The sequence below is a fragment of the Rhododendron vialii genome, chromosome 6a (assembly GCF_030253575.1).
Source record: "Rhododendron vialii isolate Sample 1 chromosome 6a, ASM3025357v1".
In the NCBI taxonomy this organism is placed as follows: domain Eukaryota; kingdom Viridiplantae; phylum Streptophyta; class Magnoliopsida; order Ericales; family Ericaceae; genus Rhododendron; species Rhododendron vialii.
Window position 1 is genome coordinate 25,064,483 of NC_080562.1, and position 21,418 is coordinate 25,085,900.

General features: G+C 40.4%; 2 protein-coding genes and 1 pseudogene across 3 annotated transcripts; 1 reads left to right on the forward strand and 2 right to left on the reverse strand.

The window, feature by feature from the left end:
• Positions 1–4,804: 4,804 nt before the first annotated feature.
• Positions 4,805–7,985, reverse strand: LOC131329906 (uncharacterized). The gene is made up of 3 exons (XM_058363331.1): positions 6,984–7,985; positions 6,777–6,876; positions 4,805–5,121 (listed from the first exon to the last, which is right to left on the reverse strand). The coding sequence occupies exons 1-2, from the start codon at positions 7,506–7,508 to the stop codon at positions 6,784–6,786; spliced, it is 618 nt and encodes a 205-aa protein (XP_058219314.1). The 5' UTR covers positions 7,509–7,985; the 3' UTR covers positions 4,805–5,121; positions 6,777–6,783.
• A 686-nt stretch (positions 7,986–8,671) lies between these two features.
• Positions 8,672–15,005, forward strand: LOC131329907 (pentatricopeptide repeat-containing protein At4g21190). 2 transcript variants are annotated; one of them, XR_009200880.1, is made up of 3 exons: positions 8,672–8,952; positions 10,055–11,126; positions 11,635–15,005. XR_009200880.1 is itself a non-coding variant. In XM_058363332.1 (2 exons), exons 1-2 carry the CDS (start codon positions 8,698–8,700, stop codon positions 11,042–11,044), a joined length of 1,245 nt encoding a protein of 414 aa, XP_058219315.1. In that variant the 5' UTR covers positions 8,672–8,697; the 3' UTR covers positions 11,045–11,239. The 2 variants fall into 2 exon arrangements, 1 of the variants encoding a protein (XP_058219315.1); XM_058363332.1 differs by lacking the exon at positions 11,635–15,005 and having other exon boundaries at positions 10,055–11,239.
• A 4,079-nt stretch (positions 15,006–19,084) lies between these two features.
• Positions 19,085–20,601, reverse strand: LOC131329910 (xyloglucan endotransglucosylase/hydrolase protein 22-like; annotated as a pseudogene).
• Positions 20,602–21,418: the final 817 nt, after the last annotated feature.

The following is a 21,418-nucleotide window of genomic DNA, read 5'->3' on the forward strand; positions in this document are numbered from 1 at the left end:
AGGATTTGGATCGGGATTTGGTTTTTGTGAAGACGAAGAAGTGATGAGAGAGAGAGAGAGGAAAGGAGAGGGAAAGAGGAGACACAGAAATTTACCTCATCGTCGTCGTCGTTGAGGAGACTGGAGAGACAGAGGAGTCATCGTTGAGGAAAGAGGAAAGACAAAGGAGGAGTCGTTGACTCGTTGTGACTTGTGAGGTCTCAGGAGTCAGGAGAGGAGAAGACTGGAGATAAGAGAAGAGTGGACCGAGTGGTGCATCGGTGCGGCGGAAAAGAATGAGAACCCTAAAAAAACATACTACTGAAGGGGTATATATAGTATAGTATATATTTATTTATTTTTATATATAAATATATATATTTCGGGGATTCGGGGACGGGGCAGGGCGGGTAACGAACGGGGAACGGGGATGGGTAGGGTTTGGGGCCGGGACAGACCTATCCCCGTCTCCTACCCGATCCCCAAATTTTTTTAAAAAAAATTCCCCAGACCCTACCCAATCCCCAAACGAATCCCCAAAGTTCGGGGATTTTCGGGGCGGGGAACGGGGCGGGTTCGAACGGGTCGGCCGAGATTGCCATCCCTACTCCGGATACGTATCCGATACGTTTTGGATATGCGTGGATATGTGTTGGATATGCTCGGATACGTTTTGGATGCACGCGAGGGTAAATATGTTATTATTTAAAATATATGGGTTAAAATTGCAAGTAGGACTATATTTTTCTTTTTTCCCCACCAATTGACACCAGAAACACACTGATGATATCCTCTCTCTCGACAACCTTGTAAGTCTCTCTCGACAACCTTGTAAGTCTCTCTCTCTCTCTCGTTGTGTGCATGTAAATATATACTATATAGATACAGTCTATGTAGCACAGACACTTTGTCGGAGCTCACGTACCGGTGTCAGACACTTTGCGACACCGACACTCTCCGGACATGCGTCCGACACTTTTCCTGGAGTGTCCTGTTTTTTCCCAATATTTGGAATCCGACACACTTCCGACACTTTAGGGACACTTCGGAGGTAAAAATGCAATTATAAGGACTTTTAGAATGGATCAAAGTGTACACTTTAGGGACACTTCGGAGGGACACTCTCTTTGTTTGAATGAGTTCTCTCTTTCTTTCTCTCTGATCAAATTTAATTTAGGGCTATCTAGTTATAATATTATTAAACTTTTATCTTATTTGAATAAGTACCCCACCATAGGGACATTATAAACTTTGCAGAATGTGTCTCCCATTTTCTGAAAATTTGCTTGTCGGGGTGTCGGTGTCGTGTCCCGTGTCCGTGCTACATAGGATACAATTATATATATAACTATACGTAAATATATATCTCTCGGCATGTGAAATGGTAAACTTGTGTAATGGAAAACTTTAATCATTAATAAAATTTTTGGAATTAAAAATTATATATAATATATTTTTTATTTACTTTTATATTCAATGTATCCCCCAACGTATCGTATCCTTCTTTTTGGAAAAATCACATATCCACGTATCCGTATCGTATCCGTATCCGTGCTTCTTAGCTTATTGCTCAAGGTTCCGAAAACAGTGCGGCTGATACATCTTTATTCACCTACAAGAAAGGGTCGGATATTCTTTTTGTCTCGGACCTCTGGGTCTATGCAGATCATATTCTGTTGCCAGTACTATGAGTATGCTTCTGTGATGTAAGACTGAGGCCCTCTCGACTATTTTTGGGTTTTGAGGCGGTTTAAAACAGTTCTGCTATATTTCTGTCTTGAACTAAATGTGTTAAAGGGTTATTGGTTAGGGATGCCATGGTTGATTGCAAACCTTGGGTCTCCCCCTTCTCTCAAGACACTATTATTGGAGAATGATCCTTTATTTGGCAACCCTGAGTTATAAAGGAGCGCAGGGTCTTTGCAGTATTTGACCCTTACTAGGCCAGAGTTGTCATAGCCCGTGTGAATGCAGTCTGCCAAAACGTACATGCACCTTGTCAAGTTCAATTATTTGCTGTAAGAACTAAGAAGGATCCTCAGATACATAAAGGATACTTTGTCCTATGGTTTACAGTTCACGCCTAGTTCATTTGCCCTTGCTGCAAAGTCAGATGCAGATTGGGCAGGGGATTCTATGTATAGATAGTCCACCTGTGGCTTCTGCATTTTGCTGGGGTATAATCTAGTTTCATTGTCGGCTAAGAAATAACTTCCTGTATAGACGTCAATACTGCAGAAGATCTGGTTTATATATATGTTGGTAATTCCTTTGCCAGCTATTTGTTCCTATGCTTTGGTGTGAGAACATCTCTGCCATATCCTTGACGTCTAACCCCGTGTTCCCTGCTCACACAAAGCATGCGAGGTGGATTTTCATTTTGTAAGAGATAGGGTTGCTGGGCATCGTCTTCGGGTCAGGTAGTTCTCACTTCTCAGGACCAGTTGGCTGATGATATTAATACTAAACCATTTACTGTTATTTCCTTCAAAATTTTCAGGGCCAAATTTATGGTCAATGAACTCCCATTAGCTTGCGGGGGAGTGTAAAGATATATTCTATTAAGTAGTTAGTCTTGATTCACATAGCTAGTTAGTAATAAGGGCCATAGTTACACAAAGCGGAGTGGGGATGGGAGCAGGAGTGGATGATCATAGAAGTGTGGGAGCACCATTGGGAGCGGTTAGGAAAAATTATTAAAATTGTAAATATTTTTTTGATTTTTTATTTAGTTAAAGAAACGTGGGCATAGTTGAAGCTTCCTGCAACTAAGATTGGGGCTCTAGTTAATCGTAGTTAAATGTTTGTTAAATATAAATTCATTCTCTCTACAAGCTGAATTCATTCAAGACTCAATGCGGGATACTTTCCCTTTCTTCTCACCCTTATTACAATTAGGGGTGAGCAAAATACCTGATAACCCACGTTGGGCGGCTCCGAACAAGTACTTTGGTCGGGTACGGGTTGATTTTCGTTAAAAAACTGATTTCGGTTCGGGTTATTCGGCATTCTGCTCGTCGGGTCCGACCCGACCCGACCCGACCATTTTATATGGGTATAAAAAGGGAAATACCATGCCCCATTCTCCAGATCTGGAGTAAACCCATACTCTAGCCGCACAATCCCTCACGTCCAGTTCCACTGTGAGCCTCAGTCGCACCACCGTTGCATCCACAGCCTCTCTCTCTCTCTCTCTCTCTCTCTCCAGATTTGAGCCTCCGCCTCCGGCCCTCCACCGTGAGCCTCCTTTCTGTTCCAGACGAAAGGCACACCGTTGTGGCGTCACTCCACCGTGAGCCTCCCCCTCCATCATCTCTCTCTCTCGCTCTCATTTTTTTTTGGGTTTTGCACTTTTTTGCGATTTTTTTGGTTGTGTTTGGCTGAGATTGAGTTTTTATTTGTTCTGAGTCTTCTGTCTTCCGAGATTCGTTTGGCCGAGCCCGACTGCCTCGACCCGACCAAAATACTCAATTTCCTAGACGGTTTTCACAATACCTCGGTTCGGTGGCGGGTCTTCAAAAGTTTGTATTCATTTTTGTGCTAAGTCAATATTGGCTTGTAAATCAAGTATATAAAAGACTATATGCACATAAAATTTGGTCTTGCCTTTTTATTTTATTTTTTATTTTTTTATAGAACTGCCTTGTCACGTGCCCACATTCATCGTTCTATACTTTTTTTAGAGTCTCGTTCTATACGGTTGATAGCTCCTACACTTTTGAATGGCTAGATCATGGACTAGTGTTGGTGCTAGGTGTTGGCAACTTTTTTCTCTTGCAAGTTTTCTTGATGTAGTGGCTCCATTCTGTGTTTGCCACTAGCCCTGTGAAGCGTAGTTGTTATCCTTATTTCCACTTTTAACCATGCACCAATTTTAGGTTTGCTCTTGTGAACTATCTGACACGTCCAATGCAATTGCTGTGTGTGTGTGTGTGTGTGTGTGTGTGTGTGTGTGTGTGTCGCACTCGCGCATGGATCTTGAAGATAATCATTCTGGTTTTCTGGGTTCTTGCCTTGGATTTGAAGGGTTGTGCTTGTGCCATAGCCATTCGGACCTGAAATTAATGTTACTGAAATCCAGGAATTGACAAGATAAGGCCTACATTCAAACAACAAATTTCTTTTTGCCTTCTCAAAAATTCTAAATTTTTTTGATTCCTGCTGCTCAATGGTAAGATTGACATAGAGCATCTCCAACAGCCTCCTCACTTCCCCCTTTTCCTCTCTAGGTGAGGAAAACGGCAAAAACCATCTGCCAAATAGTCTCGCCTCCCACCTTGGCAAAACCCCATCTTGCCTCCCCCACCTCAGAAAAGCCCCATCTCGCCTCCCACCTCGCCACAACCGGCGATGTATGGTACCTTCACCCCCCCCCCCCCCCCCCCCCCCCCCTCTCACTCCACCCTCAAACCCGCCATATCTGACCGCAAATCGCCCTCGCCGTAGTTGGCTCCGGCAAAGTTGGACAGTTGCCCTCTCCTCTCTCTTGGATCTGGACGTCCTTGCCGGGATCGTCGGCCAAGGTAAGAACACTTGCTTCTGTCGAGATTTTGGTTCTCGTCGTTTTCATATTGTGGTTGCTATCATTGGCAAACATTTTTGTTGATGCCGATTTGAAGTTTGTGGTTGCCTTTCACAAAATTAGGATTTATGTGATTGCTGTCGGGGTTTGTGTTATTTGGTGGCTAGTGAAAGTGCAAAATTATTCTCGGCAATTTGCCTAGAAACCAATTGAGGCTGTTAGAGATGCTCTTACAAGACAGTATATTTGCAGAGAAACTAAATTTGAACGGGAAAATTAGAAGAAAGTATCACACGCTCAAACTGTCAAATTCAAATCACAAATCATCCTCTCAAATCTGCCACAACAAATACATGAATAGTAAATACACGCTGTATAGCGGGGGAAAAAAAAAAAAAAAAAAACTAAAAGACACTTCACTCCACAACCACAGCAGGTTTGAGCCACCTATCTACTCTAACACTGCCTTTAGGTACAATTCCAACGCAATTCAATCATAATTCAATTCGACGAGCCTCTTAATGTAGTAGTACATTCAAAAGAAAACAATGAAAATCCTGTATCATCACAACCTACGCTGCGCACGTCCTCCAACTGCACTTCATCACGATGCTCCTTTCCTGTACCAGAAGAAAAATCTCTTATTAAGATGTCATATTCCTTAGCTTATCAAATGAGTACTATCATAGAGCAACGGAAGGTGAGCGCGCATAAGACGCGAATGCACCTGCACTATGTAACAGAAAATCTAACGCCGCAACTTCAACGGAATTTGAATGTTCCCCATTTTACAACTTATGACGGCAACGTGGAGCATGAGAAGATCTGATGTTTAATGTTTCCTCACACACACACTGTTCTAATTAAGTGTCTGCATCTCTTCTGTTTATTTGGCTCTCCCCGTGGACGAGAAGATCTCATGAGAGGAAGGCCATGAGAGCTTGCAATAACTTGTGAAGCTAATTCTTAATAGTTTGGGCATTTGGGAGATACCTATCTACGTAGCTTCTAAGAATTTTATGTCATTCCCAGTTCTTCGGAAGAAAAAGGTTCAGCTTGTTAAGATGACTCTGATTATTTGAACTGAACTTAAAGGCAGAAAGAATAAACTATGTTGCTTTAAACTGGAGCCGGCTTCAGGAATTAACCTAAAGTACAAGCCGTGCGAGCTTTAGATTGCCAAGACACCCTTATTCTAAACGAATTGAAGTTCAAAGAAAGAGAGATCGAGACAGTAAGAGACTGTACCCTCAAGAGTCAGATGGGCGTGGAAAACAGTGTTTAGTATGGAACGTATCCATAGCTAGATAGAGTTCACAAATGTCAACTCAATCCAACATAAAGCTCATCAAAGCTTTCATTTTTCCTCGATTTTTCCATTCTTCAAATTTTGTTGTTAAAGCTTTTTTCAATTTTGAGCTCTTAATACTGAGTGTGCCCTCGTGAGTATCTTCAGGATGTCGCAGGCCAATGTCACATTTCGCGATTATCCTGAATTCTCCTGGGGTCTTGTACCGGAATCGTTGTCATTATTACTGTCAAGGAATTGGTGGTTTGGGTCAACAGACCACCACACCCGCACTCATCTATTGACTTAAGAATAGCTCTCATCGTACCCTTCGGCTAGGCACCAACTGTTAGCATCAAAGAACAGAGGCCTTCGTTACCAAAAAGAAAAAAAGAAAAAAGAAAAAGAAAGAACAGAGGCCTTGAAACTGAACTGGCTGCTTTATATACAAATCAAACTTTTTCCGGTCATTTTTTTTTGCTAATTTTTAATGGGTACTCTTAAAATCACATTCTGCACACATTGAACGGTTCAGATCATAAAAATTTGATCTGTGAACTATGAGATTGAGATTTGGAGTGTTTTTTTAAAGTGTTTTTTTGGATGTCCCTTGAACCGTCCCGTATATATATATCTCCTTGAGATGACCAATAACGATGCATTGATCTCTCAAGTGATTTTCTTGTAAACAAGGACCGCGAAGTCAATGAACACTAATTTGGCAACTGAACAGCTAATACTTGGAATTACTACCAGAAGTTAAACAAATGAAAACTTCGAAAAAATTTAACAGTAATGGTAGGGATACAACTACCAGCTGCAAGCCCGATCACAACTGCCTACATAGCACTGCATGATTGGTCACACTTTGAAACTATTTTGCAACCACCAATCATACAGTGCCACGTAAGCGGTTGCGGTCGGATTGTGGCTCTGGCATTTTATTTATATGTAACTAAGAAAGGTGGCATCTATCGATGGCCTTACCCAAAGATTACTGATCAGAGCGCCTCATAATATGAAACAATCCACAGCAATCCCTCCACGAAGTCCGTTGCAGTGGGAGTGGAGTCACAGCTACATAACCCTGTAAAAAACAATTTAGGGGAAAACATATCTTAAAGTCATCAAAAAAGATTCAAGTCAAAGCAATAAGAAAAAAAGTCAACTAGTTACAAAGCAGAATTCACCAACCTGATTTTCAGTGCTGTGAAGAACTTCAGTCACATCAGTTTCTCCAACATCGACTGTCTTGGGAACTTTAGTAATCATCGAATCTGGCAACGTTGTTTCCTTGGAAGAGACCCCGTTGGTCTCGTTCAAGGCCGGGTCAACTTCCTCCAGTACCTGACTCGGTGTCGGGTCAGAATACCCATTCTGACCCGGCACCGAATCAATCTCGTCGGACACGGAATCGATCACAGCCTCGGAAAATCCATTGGCCTCACCCAATGACTGCTCAATCTCAACTGGGTCTTCTGTAAATTGAACGAGCTCTTCAGAAAGTGATTCCACAGGCTTGGTTGAGTCAAGAGAAGGCTCAGTTTCAGCCACTGGATCCAAACCCACGTCCAAATTTTCCGAATTCTCGTGATCCTCATCTGCAAAGTCCTCAGCAGGATTGGTGTTCTGGTCCTTCGCAATCACCAAATCATCAACGGCTATGGACTCTGCCTCCTGGGTGGTCTCTGGTTTGTTATCTATGTCAGATGCATCCATTTTGAAGCAATTCTACCCCAACAAAGTGATGAAGAATCTTCTTGGGTTTTCTTGTTCTAGCAGTAGTAGGATAACAAGAATTTAGTTATACCGATGTTTTTTTTTTTTGAGTGTGCTAGAGAGGTGTTAGAGCAAGACAGCCGAGAAAGGAAAAGAAATCAGTGTAAGAGTGTGGCAGGTACACATCAAAGAACAGAGGTGTAAAGTCGTAATGAGAGAGAGGATGGGGGCATGTGACGATAACCACGATAGTAAAGTATGAGAGAGAGAGAATGTTAGGTTGGGGTACTAATCATCATCATGTTAAAGTTGAAGGGTAGTTGGTTGCAGAATATGAGAAATGGCCCATGAGGTATATCTAGTGAGAAATTTGTTTAGTATTTTCCGTTGGCAAGAGTTTTGGATGCTCCTGCCCGAATTTATACAGGGCAAGACTGGTAGTTGCCATCTCACTGTATCGCTCTGTATTTCTCTCTCTCTCTCTGTCGGAATTGAAAGATAAAAGAGGTGCTGTTTGAATTTATGGATGGTCGTCCTAGAGGACATCGAATGGGGTCGGGAACAATAAATGCTTGGAAATGTATGTATATGAGAATGGTGTAGTAGAAATGTGATAAATTAATGTGCCTTTAGTATTTTTTTTAAAAAATAAAAAAAAATGGATATTTAAGGAGGAGGGGGAGGGGTGCGTTTCCGTCTCAAAAGGATTGTTCAGTTTTCAAAAATAAAAAAAATGAAAAATAATCACTTTTGTAAGAAGAAAGGCATTTTATTTTTGACAGTTTACTCAATGTCATGAATTGTTTTCATTTATGAAAAAAATGTATTACTTTTAAGTTATTGGTTTACCGACGTATATTTTGAGACTGAAGAAATATATAGGCCCAATGACCCGCCCAGTATAGCCAACCCAATCCACGTTAAGAAGGGTTTCAGATTAATAACGGATTTCCTAAATTGAGCTGAGCTGAATTAGCAAGTGTCATCAAAGTTGTGAATACCGTTCCGTACCGATCAGTACGTACCATATTGACGAGTTAATAGTACCATGACCCTCCAATACAGGGCGATACTGCTCGGTACCGGCTATTTCGGTAAATATCAGGTGAGATGATACTGCTCGGTACCGGCTATTTCGGTAAATATCATGTGAGATGCTCTTGCCGGAAATTTCGGCCGGTATTTTGCAATGCTGGGTTATTTTGTAATAACATCCAAATTAAGTCCTAAAACTGTATTTTCCTATCAATTCGGAGTATCGACCGTGTCTAACCCTAAAACCCAAATCACGCAGACATCGATCAGTGAATCACACACTCGCCATTCAAGTTCTTCCCTTTTCACCTCATCCCCAGCTTGTCGCCGTCGAACCTTCCACGGCGGAGTCGGTGCAGCGCAGCTAGTCCCCGCCGCCCGCCGGGATCTGAGCCACCCTCAACCGCAAGTACTCCCTCCAGTCTCCAACACTCTATTTGGTCGTTGTGTACACTGTTAAACCCAGTTTGATTTTGATTTTGAACACCCAGTTTTATGTATGTATGCACTGATAATTAATATGTATCTGTTCTACTCTTCATTCTTCAATTTGAACACCCCATTCTATCGGTTCTGAACACCCAATAGCCAACACATGCCGAATGTTTTTTTTTTTTGTTTTGATAATCACATTTCATTGAAGAGCACAAACCAAGCATTCCCCAGTTTGAATCAAATTCCCCTATGAAAACAGAATCCATTGCTGGGAACAAGAAAGAAGCAAAACGATCTACAGCCTATCTAAGTATCACAACCGTTTCCTACGAAAAAATTGCTATCTGGAAGCCTCCAACTAGCTCCAAACAATCTGTTCAAAGATGAAGTCTTGACTCTTCTTCACTGCAACATCTCAATTTGAACACCCCATTCAGTTAATATGTTATGCTCTTGGAACTTTTTCTTGTTAGTTTGAAGTCAATTATGTGGATTTTGATATCTTTTGAATATTTATTTTATGATAAATTGCATGGTATGGGGAAATTTTTTGAGTTATAATTATATATAATTGTAGTGGCGGTAAATCCGAAATGGTACCCGGTATTTGACCGGTACCGGTACGTACCATACTAGTAGGAAAACCAGTACCATGGCTGGTACGGTATTCAGAACCTTGGTGCGTAGTATCCTACTTGATATTTAATGAAATAGGCAAATATTTGCCGCTGGAAATTCTCTCTGTACGTATTGTCTGATTACAAGCGGTAGGATACTCCAGTATCAGAGTTGCATCAAACTGGAAATAAGTCCACAATCATAATGAGTCCAACCCAACTAATAGCCTCATGAAAGGGAGAAATAACTCCAGCGAATACAAGGGGACTAACACCCAAACGCAAGTGGAGTGATTCGAACTCCTGACGGCCTTGTGAGATGCAAAAGTCCTGACAAACTGATCTAGCCCCAATTGGTTTTTCTTTTCTTCTTGATACGCTTGACTTGAAAATTCTTAGTAAGTATATACTGAAATAAGCTTATCGGTAACTGCTACTGATATTTGGCCTTTGTTTCAGGATTTACTTGATTGTTTTATGCGAGTTACTCCATATCCTCATATCCACCCTTTAGGTTTATCAGCAGTGAAGGTTAGGTTGATGGCGATATCAAGATCAGAAGAGATGGCCAAACTGGTCAGCCAAATTGCTCAACTTGGAGTAATTAGATTTCGGAGCTGGAGTCGCGGTTATCAGACCTTGGCGCAAATAGTGCCCAAACAATACGATGAAACTGCAGTGGGTGAAAACCTTGTTAACATGCTTAGAATTCAGACTCGAAATTACAGTATGACAGTGCATGCTCGTAACAAGCAAAAAGATCGTTCCACAGCTGTATCAATAGAGGATCAAAATAAAGCGGTATCCCAGTTTGCAGGAAAGAATCCTGTAGGAGTTCGCAATCACGAAATTGGAGAGAATGTGTCCAGAAAGGACAAGATCAGCTTTCTTGTTGATACACTTGTCAATCTGAAGGATAGTAAAGAGGCCATTTATAGTGCACTTGATGCATGGGTTGCATGGGAGCAGAACTTCCCTATTGCGTCCCTCAAGAGGGTATTGGCAATTCTTGAGAATGACCAACAATGGCATAGAATTGTTCAGGTTATAAAATGGATGCTAAGCAAGGGACAGGGCAACACAATGGGAACATACGGACAACTTATTCGAGCATTAGATATGGACCACCGGGCACAAGAAGCACACGAGGTTTGGGTGAAGAAAATCGGTTGCGACTTACATTCGGTATCTTGGCAGTTATGTAATCGCATGATATCTATTTACTATCGGAACAACATGATGGAGAATGTTGTAAAGCTTTTCAAGGGCCTGGAGGATTTTGATCGTTTACCCCCAGAGAAATCAATAGTGCAGAAAGTTGCTAATGCTTATGAGATTTTAGGCCTACTTGAAGAGCGGGATCGGGTATTGGAGAAGTACAAGAGTCTATTTTCTGTGGCAGGACGACACAAGAAACCTAGAATTCTTTCCAAGAAAAAGAAAAGATAGGGTTGGACAAAATATGCGTCGATTGCAGATGCCCTGCACAATGCTGTGGAGGGTATATTGACAAGTTGAAGGTGTTTATAAGGTGACTCGAGTACTTGTGATGCATGTAATTCCTGTATCTATGTGCATGCATAATTCTTTGTAAACAAAACTTTTATTGATTACAATTGAAAAGCTGCAGCAATTTATGGATAACCGAAGCAGTTGAGACTCGGGAGGGATTTGGGAAAAAAAGCGAGAACAGTTTTGAGGGGAGAAACATACTGATACAAACATTTGGTTCTGTCTTCAAGCTTTTATTAGTAGAAGAAATGAGTCAAATCTTAATATACTCTCTCTGAAGAATCAGGATCATTTTCCTAGAACTTGAGCCGTCCCCTCGGGCTCCAACCAAGTTCATGACATGTCATTACATCCTCTTCTAAAGAAATGAAATTGCCTTTTGAGGTTATTCTTTGTTTTTGGTGTCCCCAGAGATCCACTGGGCTCATATGTTTTAACCTTTCTTCTGATTGTTGCCTTGACGGATTGTATCTTCTAGCGGGTTCATCTAACATATATGATATTGTCTTTTGACATACTTAATGCAGTACTTTGCTGCAATGGTGTTTTCATGCGTGGACATACATACTAAAGGTAAGAAGGCTATTACTTCTTATATTCTTGTGACTTGGTACGTGTGTCTGGTGCGATATATGTCTAAGCGTCAGATTTGTCTCATTTCTATTTCAACGACATGGTCAGACACCAAAATAGTCAATCTGCAGCATATTTCTTTTCTAAGCGTCAGATTCGTCTCATTTCTATTTCAACGACATGGTCAGACACCAAAATAGTCAATCTGCAGCATATTTCTTTTCGTTTATTGATAAACGATGTTTAAAACTTAAAAGGTATCTAAGGGCATTTCATGCATATCATAGGAGTGTTATAGTCATTTTAAACTCGAATTATATTTCATTTGCTTGGTTAAATGTCCGCTAAACATGTTGGATATGGATCCCTTGTTCAAGTGTTGAATGTCCGACATGGGTGCCGTGCACATTTTCAAAGATATATGTAAGTAATGTAACCTAAGTAATGGGGGATATTATGCACAAGGGCCATTGAATATGGGCTTTCAGATTGGCTTGATTAAGCAATGGGTTCATTATTTGTGGGGCGACCAAAGCTGTCAATTACATTGATTGACAGTGCTAATATGCAGAAGCTATACCTAACCTCCCTTATGTTAACTGTTAAACTGGCCAATTTTGTTACACTTATGACTTAGCTAGCCTTAGCTGATGCTTGTTTCTCTCGTCCACATTCATGGGAGTCACGTCCCATCAAGCTGAATCTCTATGTGGATGTGTGTGGCGGGAAGGGTACCTGAGGTTGCCTTTGGGTATATGGTGGTCACTACAAGAGTGCTCGGGAACACCAGAGGTGGAGCAGGAGAGAGCTCGAGGCAGCCGTAGAGAGAGAGGCTGGCAGTGGAGAGATTGGTCAACCAGGGAGTTAGAACTCCGTATTTGTAGGTATGTATTGTATCGGATGTCGTGTGTCTATCTGTTTGGTGGTGTATCAACCATCCTTATATGGAGGCCTCAGAGATGGGCAGTTCAGAGGGATGGGCTTGCCAGGGGATGGAGAGGCAGTTGATGAGCTGCTGGTGTCAGGGGTGGTTGATGTAAGTGTGGTTGTGATTGTGGTTGTGGTTGTAATGTCGGTGGTTGTAGTTATGATGAAGGTGGTTGAGGTAGACGCCGGCTGACGTATGCGATGCCCCTCTCTCTATGGTTGGTCAAGGTGGAGCTCGCCTCCTTGACAATCCCCTTGGTCTACATGAGGCGAGCCTTGACAATCCCCTTGCTTTAGCTTCCAAGCCACATATGTCTTTAGGTCCCAAGCGGGGTACCCCAGGCCTTGCCCTCAACAGCTTTTGACTTGGGGTATGAGGAGTCATGATACCAGAGGAGCTCGCTTGCCTTACCCGCGGGGTATTGGGTCCGCTGGTAAGTGCTACGTGGCGAGGCTCTTTCGGATACCCACTCTCTATAACCACTACACGAAAGGGACATGAGATATTGATAACGTCATTGGCCGCCGTTAGCCTCCATTGGTTAATTTTATCGCTGTTATGCATATTATTGTGAAGTGGAATCCAATTTTGTTTATAAACAACCCCAAGACAACATTGGTTACGAATTAGAAACTCTACCTATCTGAGGAACCTCACGACGATAGCTATTATATTTTGGAACATTGGATGTCATGGATGATCACCTGTGAATGCCTATATGATATCAATACCACTTTAACTATCAACAAGCTCTCTTAGCTTGATCTCAAAAGTTGGATCGCACTTTGAGAAGCAAAAGTATTTTGTCAATCTTTTTCTCAACTCTAGCTAGAGGCTGCTAGGATTTGTGTCAAATATAATGATAGAAAACAGGTATCAAATTCTTCTTCTAAGTCTTCAACATCAAGAGGCCCATAATCCAATATCTTCCGCCTAATATGCTGAAGTTTTGGATTCACTGGTATAGAATGTTTCCTTTTCCGATGTAGGATGAGTGAGAAGAGCACTACGCTGGCCAAATTGATTTAGGGAGGCATTGTGGGGGGCTCTTTTAAGGACGCTTGTAGATCAACACAGATGCCAAATATTTTTAGGTTCTTGCTGCTTCAGAGGTGTAAGTTGAAATGCTTGTCCTTAAGGTTTAGCTAGGCATAGAGTAATGATGGGGCTATTATCGAGCTATGAAGGGTGTGATCAAATGATTCTTATTTGCGTGCTATGGATGTGTATCCCATAGATAAATTGATTCGTGATGCTTGATACTCAGTTAAAATAAGTGGTGCTGAGGGGTTGGTGTTTTATAACATATATTCAGGTATTCATGGAAGTAACTTTTTTTGGTATATTTACTTCTTATTAAGCAAACAAACCACAATCAATCGGGGACTAACCCATTACAGTCGGGAATCAAACCAGGAACAAACCTGGTAACTAAGCGAAACAGGGCAACTGCAAGAAGCAAAAATGGAATTAGCTTTGCTTATATTTTTGCTTAGTGAACGATTCTATTGTCGCCTATAGGGATGGAAATTTACTCTGATCTGTCCTTGCCTCTGACATGTCTGCTCTGATCCGAGCGGGTAATCCCCGATCTGATAAGAAAATGGAGTGAGGATGGTTTTTGCTAACCCCGCCCTGGTTCACCCGAACTTGTCCGAACTGTAGTGATAAACAATTTTGTACTTGTATATTTGTGTAGATTTTATTTGTTTAAATATAATAAGAGCAAAATATCAAATAATAAATAACTATTTTATTTATTTGTTTCCTTATTTATTTGTCTTTTTAGCTCTCATCAATATGTTGTTTTCTTGTCAAAACTCTCTTAAGAGAACTAAGTTAGCACAAATGACAATGGGGAGTGGGGACCCCATTATTCCCTGACTCACTATATACCCAATGTTCCCGGCTCTGAGTCCGCCTTGGTAAGGAACGGGGTGGAAACTGGGGACTATACATCCAATTCCAACTCGCCTCATTACCATCCCTAGCTTCACCTCTAAAGGCCATCATTTTCCTTCTTGTTGCTGTTCCTTTTGGAATTTCCAACTAGTGATTTCTCCCAACTTCCATCTGAAGCTTCTGTGCATGGAGGCTATATTTCTTGAATAAGGTATTTTCATTGTGGTTTCCTTCACCTGCGGGCTTCTTCACTTCATATTTACTACCTCTTGTGAGTATCTAACATGGTTGTCATTTGACTCATTTTACTTTAATGTAGCAAAACTTGAAGGCTTAGGTTAATGGAAAACTTTGGATGATTAGGTAGGGAGTATCCTCCTGTATGTCAAGGTTAGATATTGATTTCTGTTGCATCTTCTCCTTGTGATGTGTTGACTCATTTTACTTTAATGTAGCAAAACTTGAAGGCTTAGGTTAATGGAAAACTTTGGATGATTAGGTAGGGAGTATCCTCCTGTATGTCAAGGTTAGATATTGATTTCTGTTGCATCTTCTCCTTGTGATGTGTAGGATATCTCCACGAAAGTACCAAAAGTTGAGGAGAAACTGTCTTATTGGATGGTTTGTTTGTAGTGATGTAGACTGTATATCCATAATACTGACCAACAGTGGCAACTGATCGCTTCAATATTGTTTGTTTGCATTCTGGAGGTAGACCCTGAGGGAACTGTTTGAAGTTGACGCAACAGTTGTAAACCATGTAATTCTTTAGTACCCATTGAAGTCTCTTTCTCCCTGAAGCATCCAGATCTCAGTTCATCATTTTGTAAGTGTGAATCGTGTCATAAAACTGGTTCATTTAGAGCCACAAGATGATGCCGAAGACCAAAGACAAGTTGGTATTCAAATTCCTGAAGGAGGCAGTCAAGGAGCTTTTGTCCAGTCTATCTTCATCCTACCACCTTGTGCCGCCCAGTCATCTGGATTCCAGAGGCTGGAGTAAACTGTAGGCAATGGGACCCTAATGGTTCAAAAACGGTCTGAATACTCTTATCGGGACAGTATCTACTATAAAACTGCAAGAAGATAGTCAAAGCATATTAGGAAAATATGATACTGATATGGATAAAAGAATTATGGGATGGTATCAAATGGTGGATCTTTACCTGATGAGTTTGGCGTTCCAGATGATGGAATAGGTGTTGATGCACTTGTTGGATAAAATGTAGAAGTGTTGCTCCCTGTTTCCTTTTCCATTGGGTGGAAACATTGGTGCGGACAATGTGCAAGTGTCGGATGACAACTCGACCAGTTTTTCCAAGAACTCAAAATCATTCTCGTTGGCTCTTGAGAAGATAGCTGCACATGATGCCATACACTTGGCTATTAAGTCAACCATTTGTTGTTACTAAATTTTATTGTTAGTTTTAGGAGGGAACTAGGCATATGCGTAAGATATAGTGCCAGTGCTAGTGTATGCCAGCTGAGTTGCTGGGAACAAGCTCAAGGGCATGCCGATCCTCCCAATGAGGTACTCGTTCTTTGATTAAAACCAGAACCAGAGTACTTGTCCCAAGACAGAGTGTGAAGTTGGCCTGTATTATCCAACTACCAACGTCAGCTGAATGTAGTCCTCGAAATTAGAAGTCTGGCTGGGCAAAGCTGGAAATGCTCTATCGCCCACACTTGGTCTGAAGCTAATACCCATGCGGATTTTCTATCTCGGGAGGCCATTTATTAGCAAAGATCTTTTTGTGGTCCTTGGTCAATCTCCACTTCATTTGCAAACAATTCTTATGATGGATGTTCAGGAGCTATCCTAGAGTTCTCTCTTTTAGTCTTTTGGGCTTTGTCCCCTATTTGTAGGATTGTTCGCCCCAAGTGATATGTAAAGACCTATAAACTTCTAGCTGAAGCAGCCCTTAGGGAAGTAGTGACTAGAAATGGAAAAAGTATATAGCTAAGAGTGTAGAGATTTTGCTGCTGTTGAACATAAGTTCTGGGTTTAAGAGCAGTGGGTTTTGTGGCTTTGGAAATGTGCTTGAATAGGACTCTTAGGCGGGCTTCGAGTTGGAGAGGTAAAAGTTCAATGGTTTTGCATATGGCCCTCCCCCCCTTTAGACCTACCTCATGAGAAACACTTTTGACAGGTTTTTTGAACTTTGCAACACATGGCAGTTGACAGACGTAATTTTATGTTATAGAGGAAATGCACTGATAATCCTTGCAGTTTTTTCAGTTAATACAAGAGTAGTGTCGGTGCTATGCATGGAAATACGGAAATATTTATGTTATGTTTCATCGTACGTACACTTTTTGACACAGTTTTTTCTCAAACCACATGCAAATATTAGATCGTACTCCAGGTTAACGAGATAAATTGTAGTATAAAAAAGAAGTACGTTAAAAAATGATTGATTGTTGAGTCTCCAATAAAAATACAAAAGTCAAACTATCAAATTGTTGGGAAGATATATTGGTCAAGAAATGAGTGTCTTGGGGATTTGGAAGAGTGAAATTAAACACTAGAGTTCGGATTTGATACATGAAGGAAAGGAGTCTTAAAACGAACTTCTTCCAAATGATTTACTACAATCGGAGCAAAAGTACAATAGCAATATTAATTTTGGCACTATTCAATTTCGCCGAATCTACAAACCTGAATCTTAGTTTGGTTTTTTTTTGAAGTGGATCCTCTCCCGTCTATGTTTCAGACTGGAGAAGACGGTCGAAATCTGAACCGTTCAATACTGAAATAAATGGTTTGGATCTGCTTAAAGAACCTTTGATAGAAAAATTAAATTATTCGCGGGAAGAATCCTTGAGCAGATCCAAACTATTGATTTTTCAAACGTATGGCCCAGATTTAGACTACTTCCTCTAGTCCAAAACTTGGATTGGAGAGGATTCGAACCCTATTTTTGAGCTTTTATGTATTTACTGATTCTCTCTAAAGTAGCGCACAAAAAGATCAAATTAAACACAAATTACAAAATAGGAAGACTATGCTCTTCTAAAACATAAATACTCTGTTGCTGAGCAAAAAAACAAACAAACATAAAAACTCTGTTTTCGACGGTTCAAGCATATACAACTTTAATCTTGTCAAAATAACCGGTTCAAAAAAAAAAAAAAATCCTTGTCTCAATGACTAAACTTTCTTTAAATGGTTAGACGTACCCTATTTAGATTTAGGGTAAATTATAACAAACTTCCTTAAACCTATTACCCATTTGGGGTTTTGGCATTAGTAATAGAGAGTTAAGAAATATTGTATGTCAAAAGCATATACGTAGCAAAAAAAAAAAAAAACGCATTATATCTCTCAAGGGCATAAAAATTAATTCATATTTCCCATTAACAGAGTTAGGGGTATTTGTATTGCATGTAGTTGAAGGGTTTAAGTGTCGAGTTTTCAACTTTAGATTTATGCCGGATCAAAAAAAAAAAAAAAAAACTTTAGATTTATGCAACCGGAATGTCTTATTGTTCTATTTAATAGTAATTGCATTACTGGCTCGTGTTATTTTAATTTTCTTATTTTGTTCAAAGAGTAACAAATCCTAACCTTCTAACTCCGATTCTTATGAGGATCAAAAAAAAAAAAAAAAAAACTCTGATTCTTGTAATCGGGGCAGGTGACCCAACAATTGTGTAGCTACACTCAAGTGCTTGAGGTTGTAATGTGTTGGTGGTCTTTCCAAAAATAAATATTGAGCCAATAAATCAATCCATAGTCAAACCAAGAGAACAGACAAGATTATGTGGTTCGGACGAATTTAGTTTATAGCCCAATTCATTTACTCATCTGGTTCGGACAAATTTAGTTTATAGCCAAATTCATTTACTCATCAGCAATCTCATCCATTCTCATTCATTAATAAATCTCAACGAGTACAAATATCACTTATATCAAATAAATCGTGGTGGATATCAAACAATTATCCAAAATAACCGGATTACACAATTATCGAATTGAGGCGCTGATATCTCGCTATCTTTAAGGAGATTCAATTCCTCTGTGGCTAGTTGAATCTTGAACTATTACCAATGTAGTAGAATTCCAATATGGCCTGTCTCCTCCCGGATACATCAGCCCGACTAACGAGTCATACGTGTACGCTCGAACCACCCTGCACAAGTAGGTTAAAACCCGAAGCTCCGCCACAAAAACACCCTTACATTTCGCTGGATAATCTCTCAGTAAACACAATACAGAGAATATAGAATAGGGAGCAATAGGGGGAGAGCCTTGATCACAGCCTTAGCCCTCAATGCCTCTTCTAACCAGATGCATGCATAAGCATTTCCATTATTACTGAAACGAAAAATATAAATAGTACAAAAAGTATTTTTTTCATATTAAAATACTTAAAACCCCAACATGATGTTTATACTTTTTGCTCCTGGGTTGAATTGGGTAAGATGGCAGTATAAATTACTTCTAACATACTGGGGTGAAAAAAAAACTTTGATTCTTGCCAAAAATTCCCACGTGTAGCAGGCTCTAGATTTTGGCAGCTATCAAGCCGATAAAGGAAAATTAATCTTGCATTTAAATTCATCACTAGGCATTTGAATTGAAAGAATAAAGAATATCCATGAGCTTGTAAATTCCAAATTTAGGGAGAAAATAGTCATCAAGAACACCCTCATTGCTGAAATCTAGGTTGGTTGCATTCAGGGGGAAGTCCCTGAGGAAAGCGTTTGTAGTCGGTGCAGTAATCGTAAATCATACAGGTCTGCTGCACCCACAAAAGTTTTTCCAGGTCTTCGGAGTCCAGTGATTGGGTTAGCCATGCCTCAGTACTTGTTATTGAAGTTGTAGACTGAGAAGAACCGCAGGAAGATGAACCCGATGAGTATACGCAAACCTCTAACTCGAAATGTTCATAGGAAGCATTTGGGAACAGTCGGTCTGTATTCTCCCCCCTTCTGTCGCCCAGTCCTCCGCATCCCAGATGGTTGCGTAGACATTCATCGCTTGGCTATTTGGGAACAGGACACCTATGGCTTTGTTATTGTTGAACAACCTAATTGGAATATCATCCACCATGAGACTGTATGTTTAAAGAATGAACGAAGTATTAATTAGAAAGTACTGGCTAAGAAGCTAACTGGTATTGATCAGAAACTCGTCGTTTTTCATTAAAAAAACCCTGTTTGTAACGATACAAATATGAAAGCAGAGGATGGGGAACATTACATGATGCGCTGAGGATTCCAAATCACTGTGTACTTGTGGAAGGCTGCAGTGGGATCGAACCAGACTCGAAATTGTTGTTCCTGGTTACCGACACCTTGGGTGTAAATATTGGTATGGACAGTATATAGCTGTCCAGACAAATTTCCTAAGGACTCAAAATCGATCTCATCATGTGTTAACCCTTGGGATGATAACTGCATACAGAAACAAAGTCATAATAAGTTAACGAAGCCATTTACAGTAATTCTCACACAAGAACCAAAAAAAAGGACAAAGATGTATTAGAAAGAGATAAGTGTGGTTCGGGCTTTGATCCGACATGGTGAAACGATATTTCGTACAGGCCATCATGACTCTCTTTTAGGTGCATTAATATTGTTGATTATTGTTAACTTTGTTTTATAATAAGTGCATTGTGGGGAGGCTTAGGTGCCACAGTACTTGGGATGCGTTTGCTCTAGTCCCTCTAATCTATCTCTAGTCCCTCTAATATATCGTATTATTTACATTTGATCAATAGAATCCTTTTTACGCCTTTAAAAAAAAAAAAAAGTGCATTGTGTATTTGGTGTATGTCACATTGGTAAAATATAAGTAAGTTAAATTTTAATTTGATATTGGAGGAGAAGTTTGCGTCTTACATAGAAAGTGGCGACAGTACCGGAAGAGTTGTTAGGAACAAGCTATTCATGTCGAACCTTCCGAATAAGTAGTCGTTTATGGATTGGAAATCAGAGCCAGAGTAGTTGTCTAATGACAACGTGAGAAGGTCCCGCCATCAAGTATCACAGCGAGTTCATCGCCGAAAGTGATCTCAACATCTCTGTAGAAGTTCTCAGCTGAGGCAGCCATTAGAATGGCCATGAGCACTAGAACCAAAAGCATTACAGAAGAGGAAAGGGATGACATTGGAGAGAGAGAGAGAGAGAGAGAGAGAGAGAGAGAGAGAGAGAGAGAGAGAGAGATGTTTGATGGTTTTAAGGTTGGGGTGGTGAGGGTACATATATTATTATGTATTACTACTAAATAGTAGTACATGGGAAGATCCTAATTAGCAATAGGCGTTGACCATGCAAATTAAAGGAGGAAGCAATGCATCGAGAAGAGGTTGTTTTGTTTGTACAGCTGCATGGGTTGGTGTGTTGGTCATAGAATAGACAATTCAGACTCAGATAAAACTTGAGACGGGGAAACAAGTTCGCGAGTTTTTTGCCGAGACTAGCCTTCCCTGGGTGCAACTATTCCATTTTCAAGTACTATTATTTCTTAACAAATTACTATTTCGACTCAGCTGCAGTGTGAAATAGATCTCATTGGCTAACTCAGAGCATGTTCGCTCACGAGCTATTTAGACTTTCGAAGCTAAAATTTGATAGTTAAATTATGTTTGATAGTACTGGTACTACTCCTGTAAACTAAAGTTGCTGTTAAACCATATTTGGAGTTGAATTCTGTAGCAACTTTAATTTCGGTAAATCTGACATCACTTATCCATACGAATGGTATTTGAAAACCTAGGAAACAAATACTCAACTGTAATTGAAAGAATTGAAAACCATATCTGATTCGAATAAAAACCCTAATCTATACAAAAGAACAAGGTTACTTGGTATGAGCCTTCATCCCTCCCCTAGATAAGAGGTTTAGCCGGTCTTGAAGAAGAACAACGCGCTTGGAATTGAATAACACTTCAAGAATTAAT

Bases quoted from the DNA above. Each gene is read 5' to 3' on its own strand.
- LOC131329906 (XM_058363331.1), bottom strand. From the start codon at position 7,508: ATGGATGCATCTGACATAGATAACAAACCAGAGACCACCCAGGAGGCA. The intron at 6,877-6,983 runs GTTGGTGAATTC...TGTTTTTTACAG, and splicing joins TTCACAGCACTGAAAATCAG to GGTTATGTAGCTGTGACTCC.
- LOC131329907 (XM_058363332.1), top strand. From the start codon at position 8,698: ATGCTGGGTTATTTTGTAATAACATCCAAATTAAGTCCTAAAACTGTA. The intron at 8,953-10,054 runs GTACTCCCTCCA...CCTTTGTTTCAG, and splicing joins TGAGCCACCCTCAACCGCAA to GATTTACTTGATTGTTTTAT.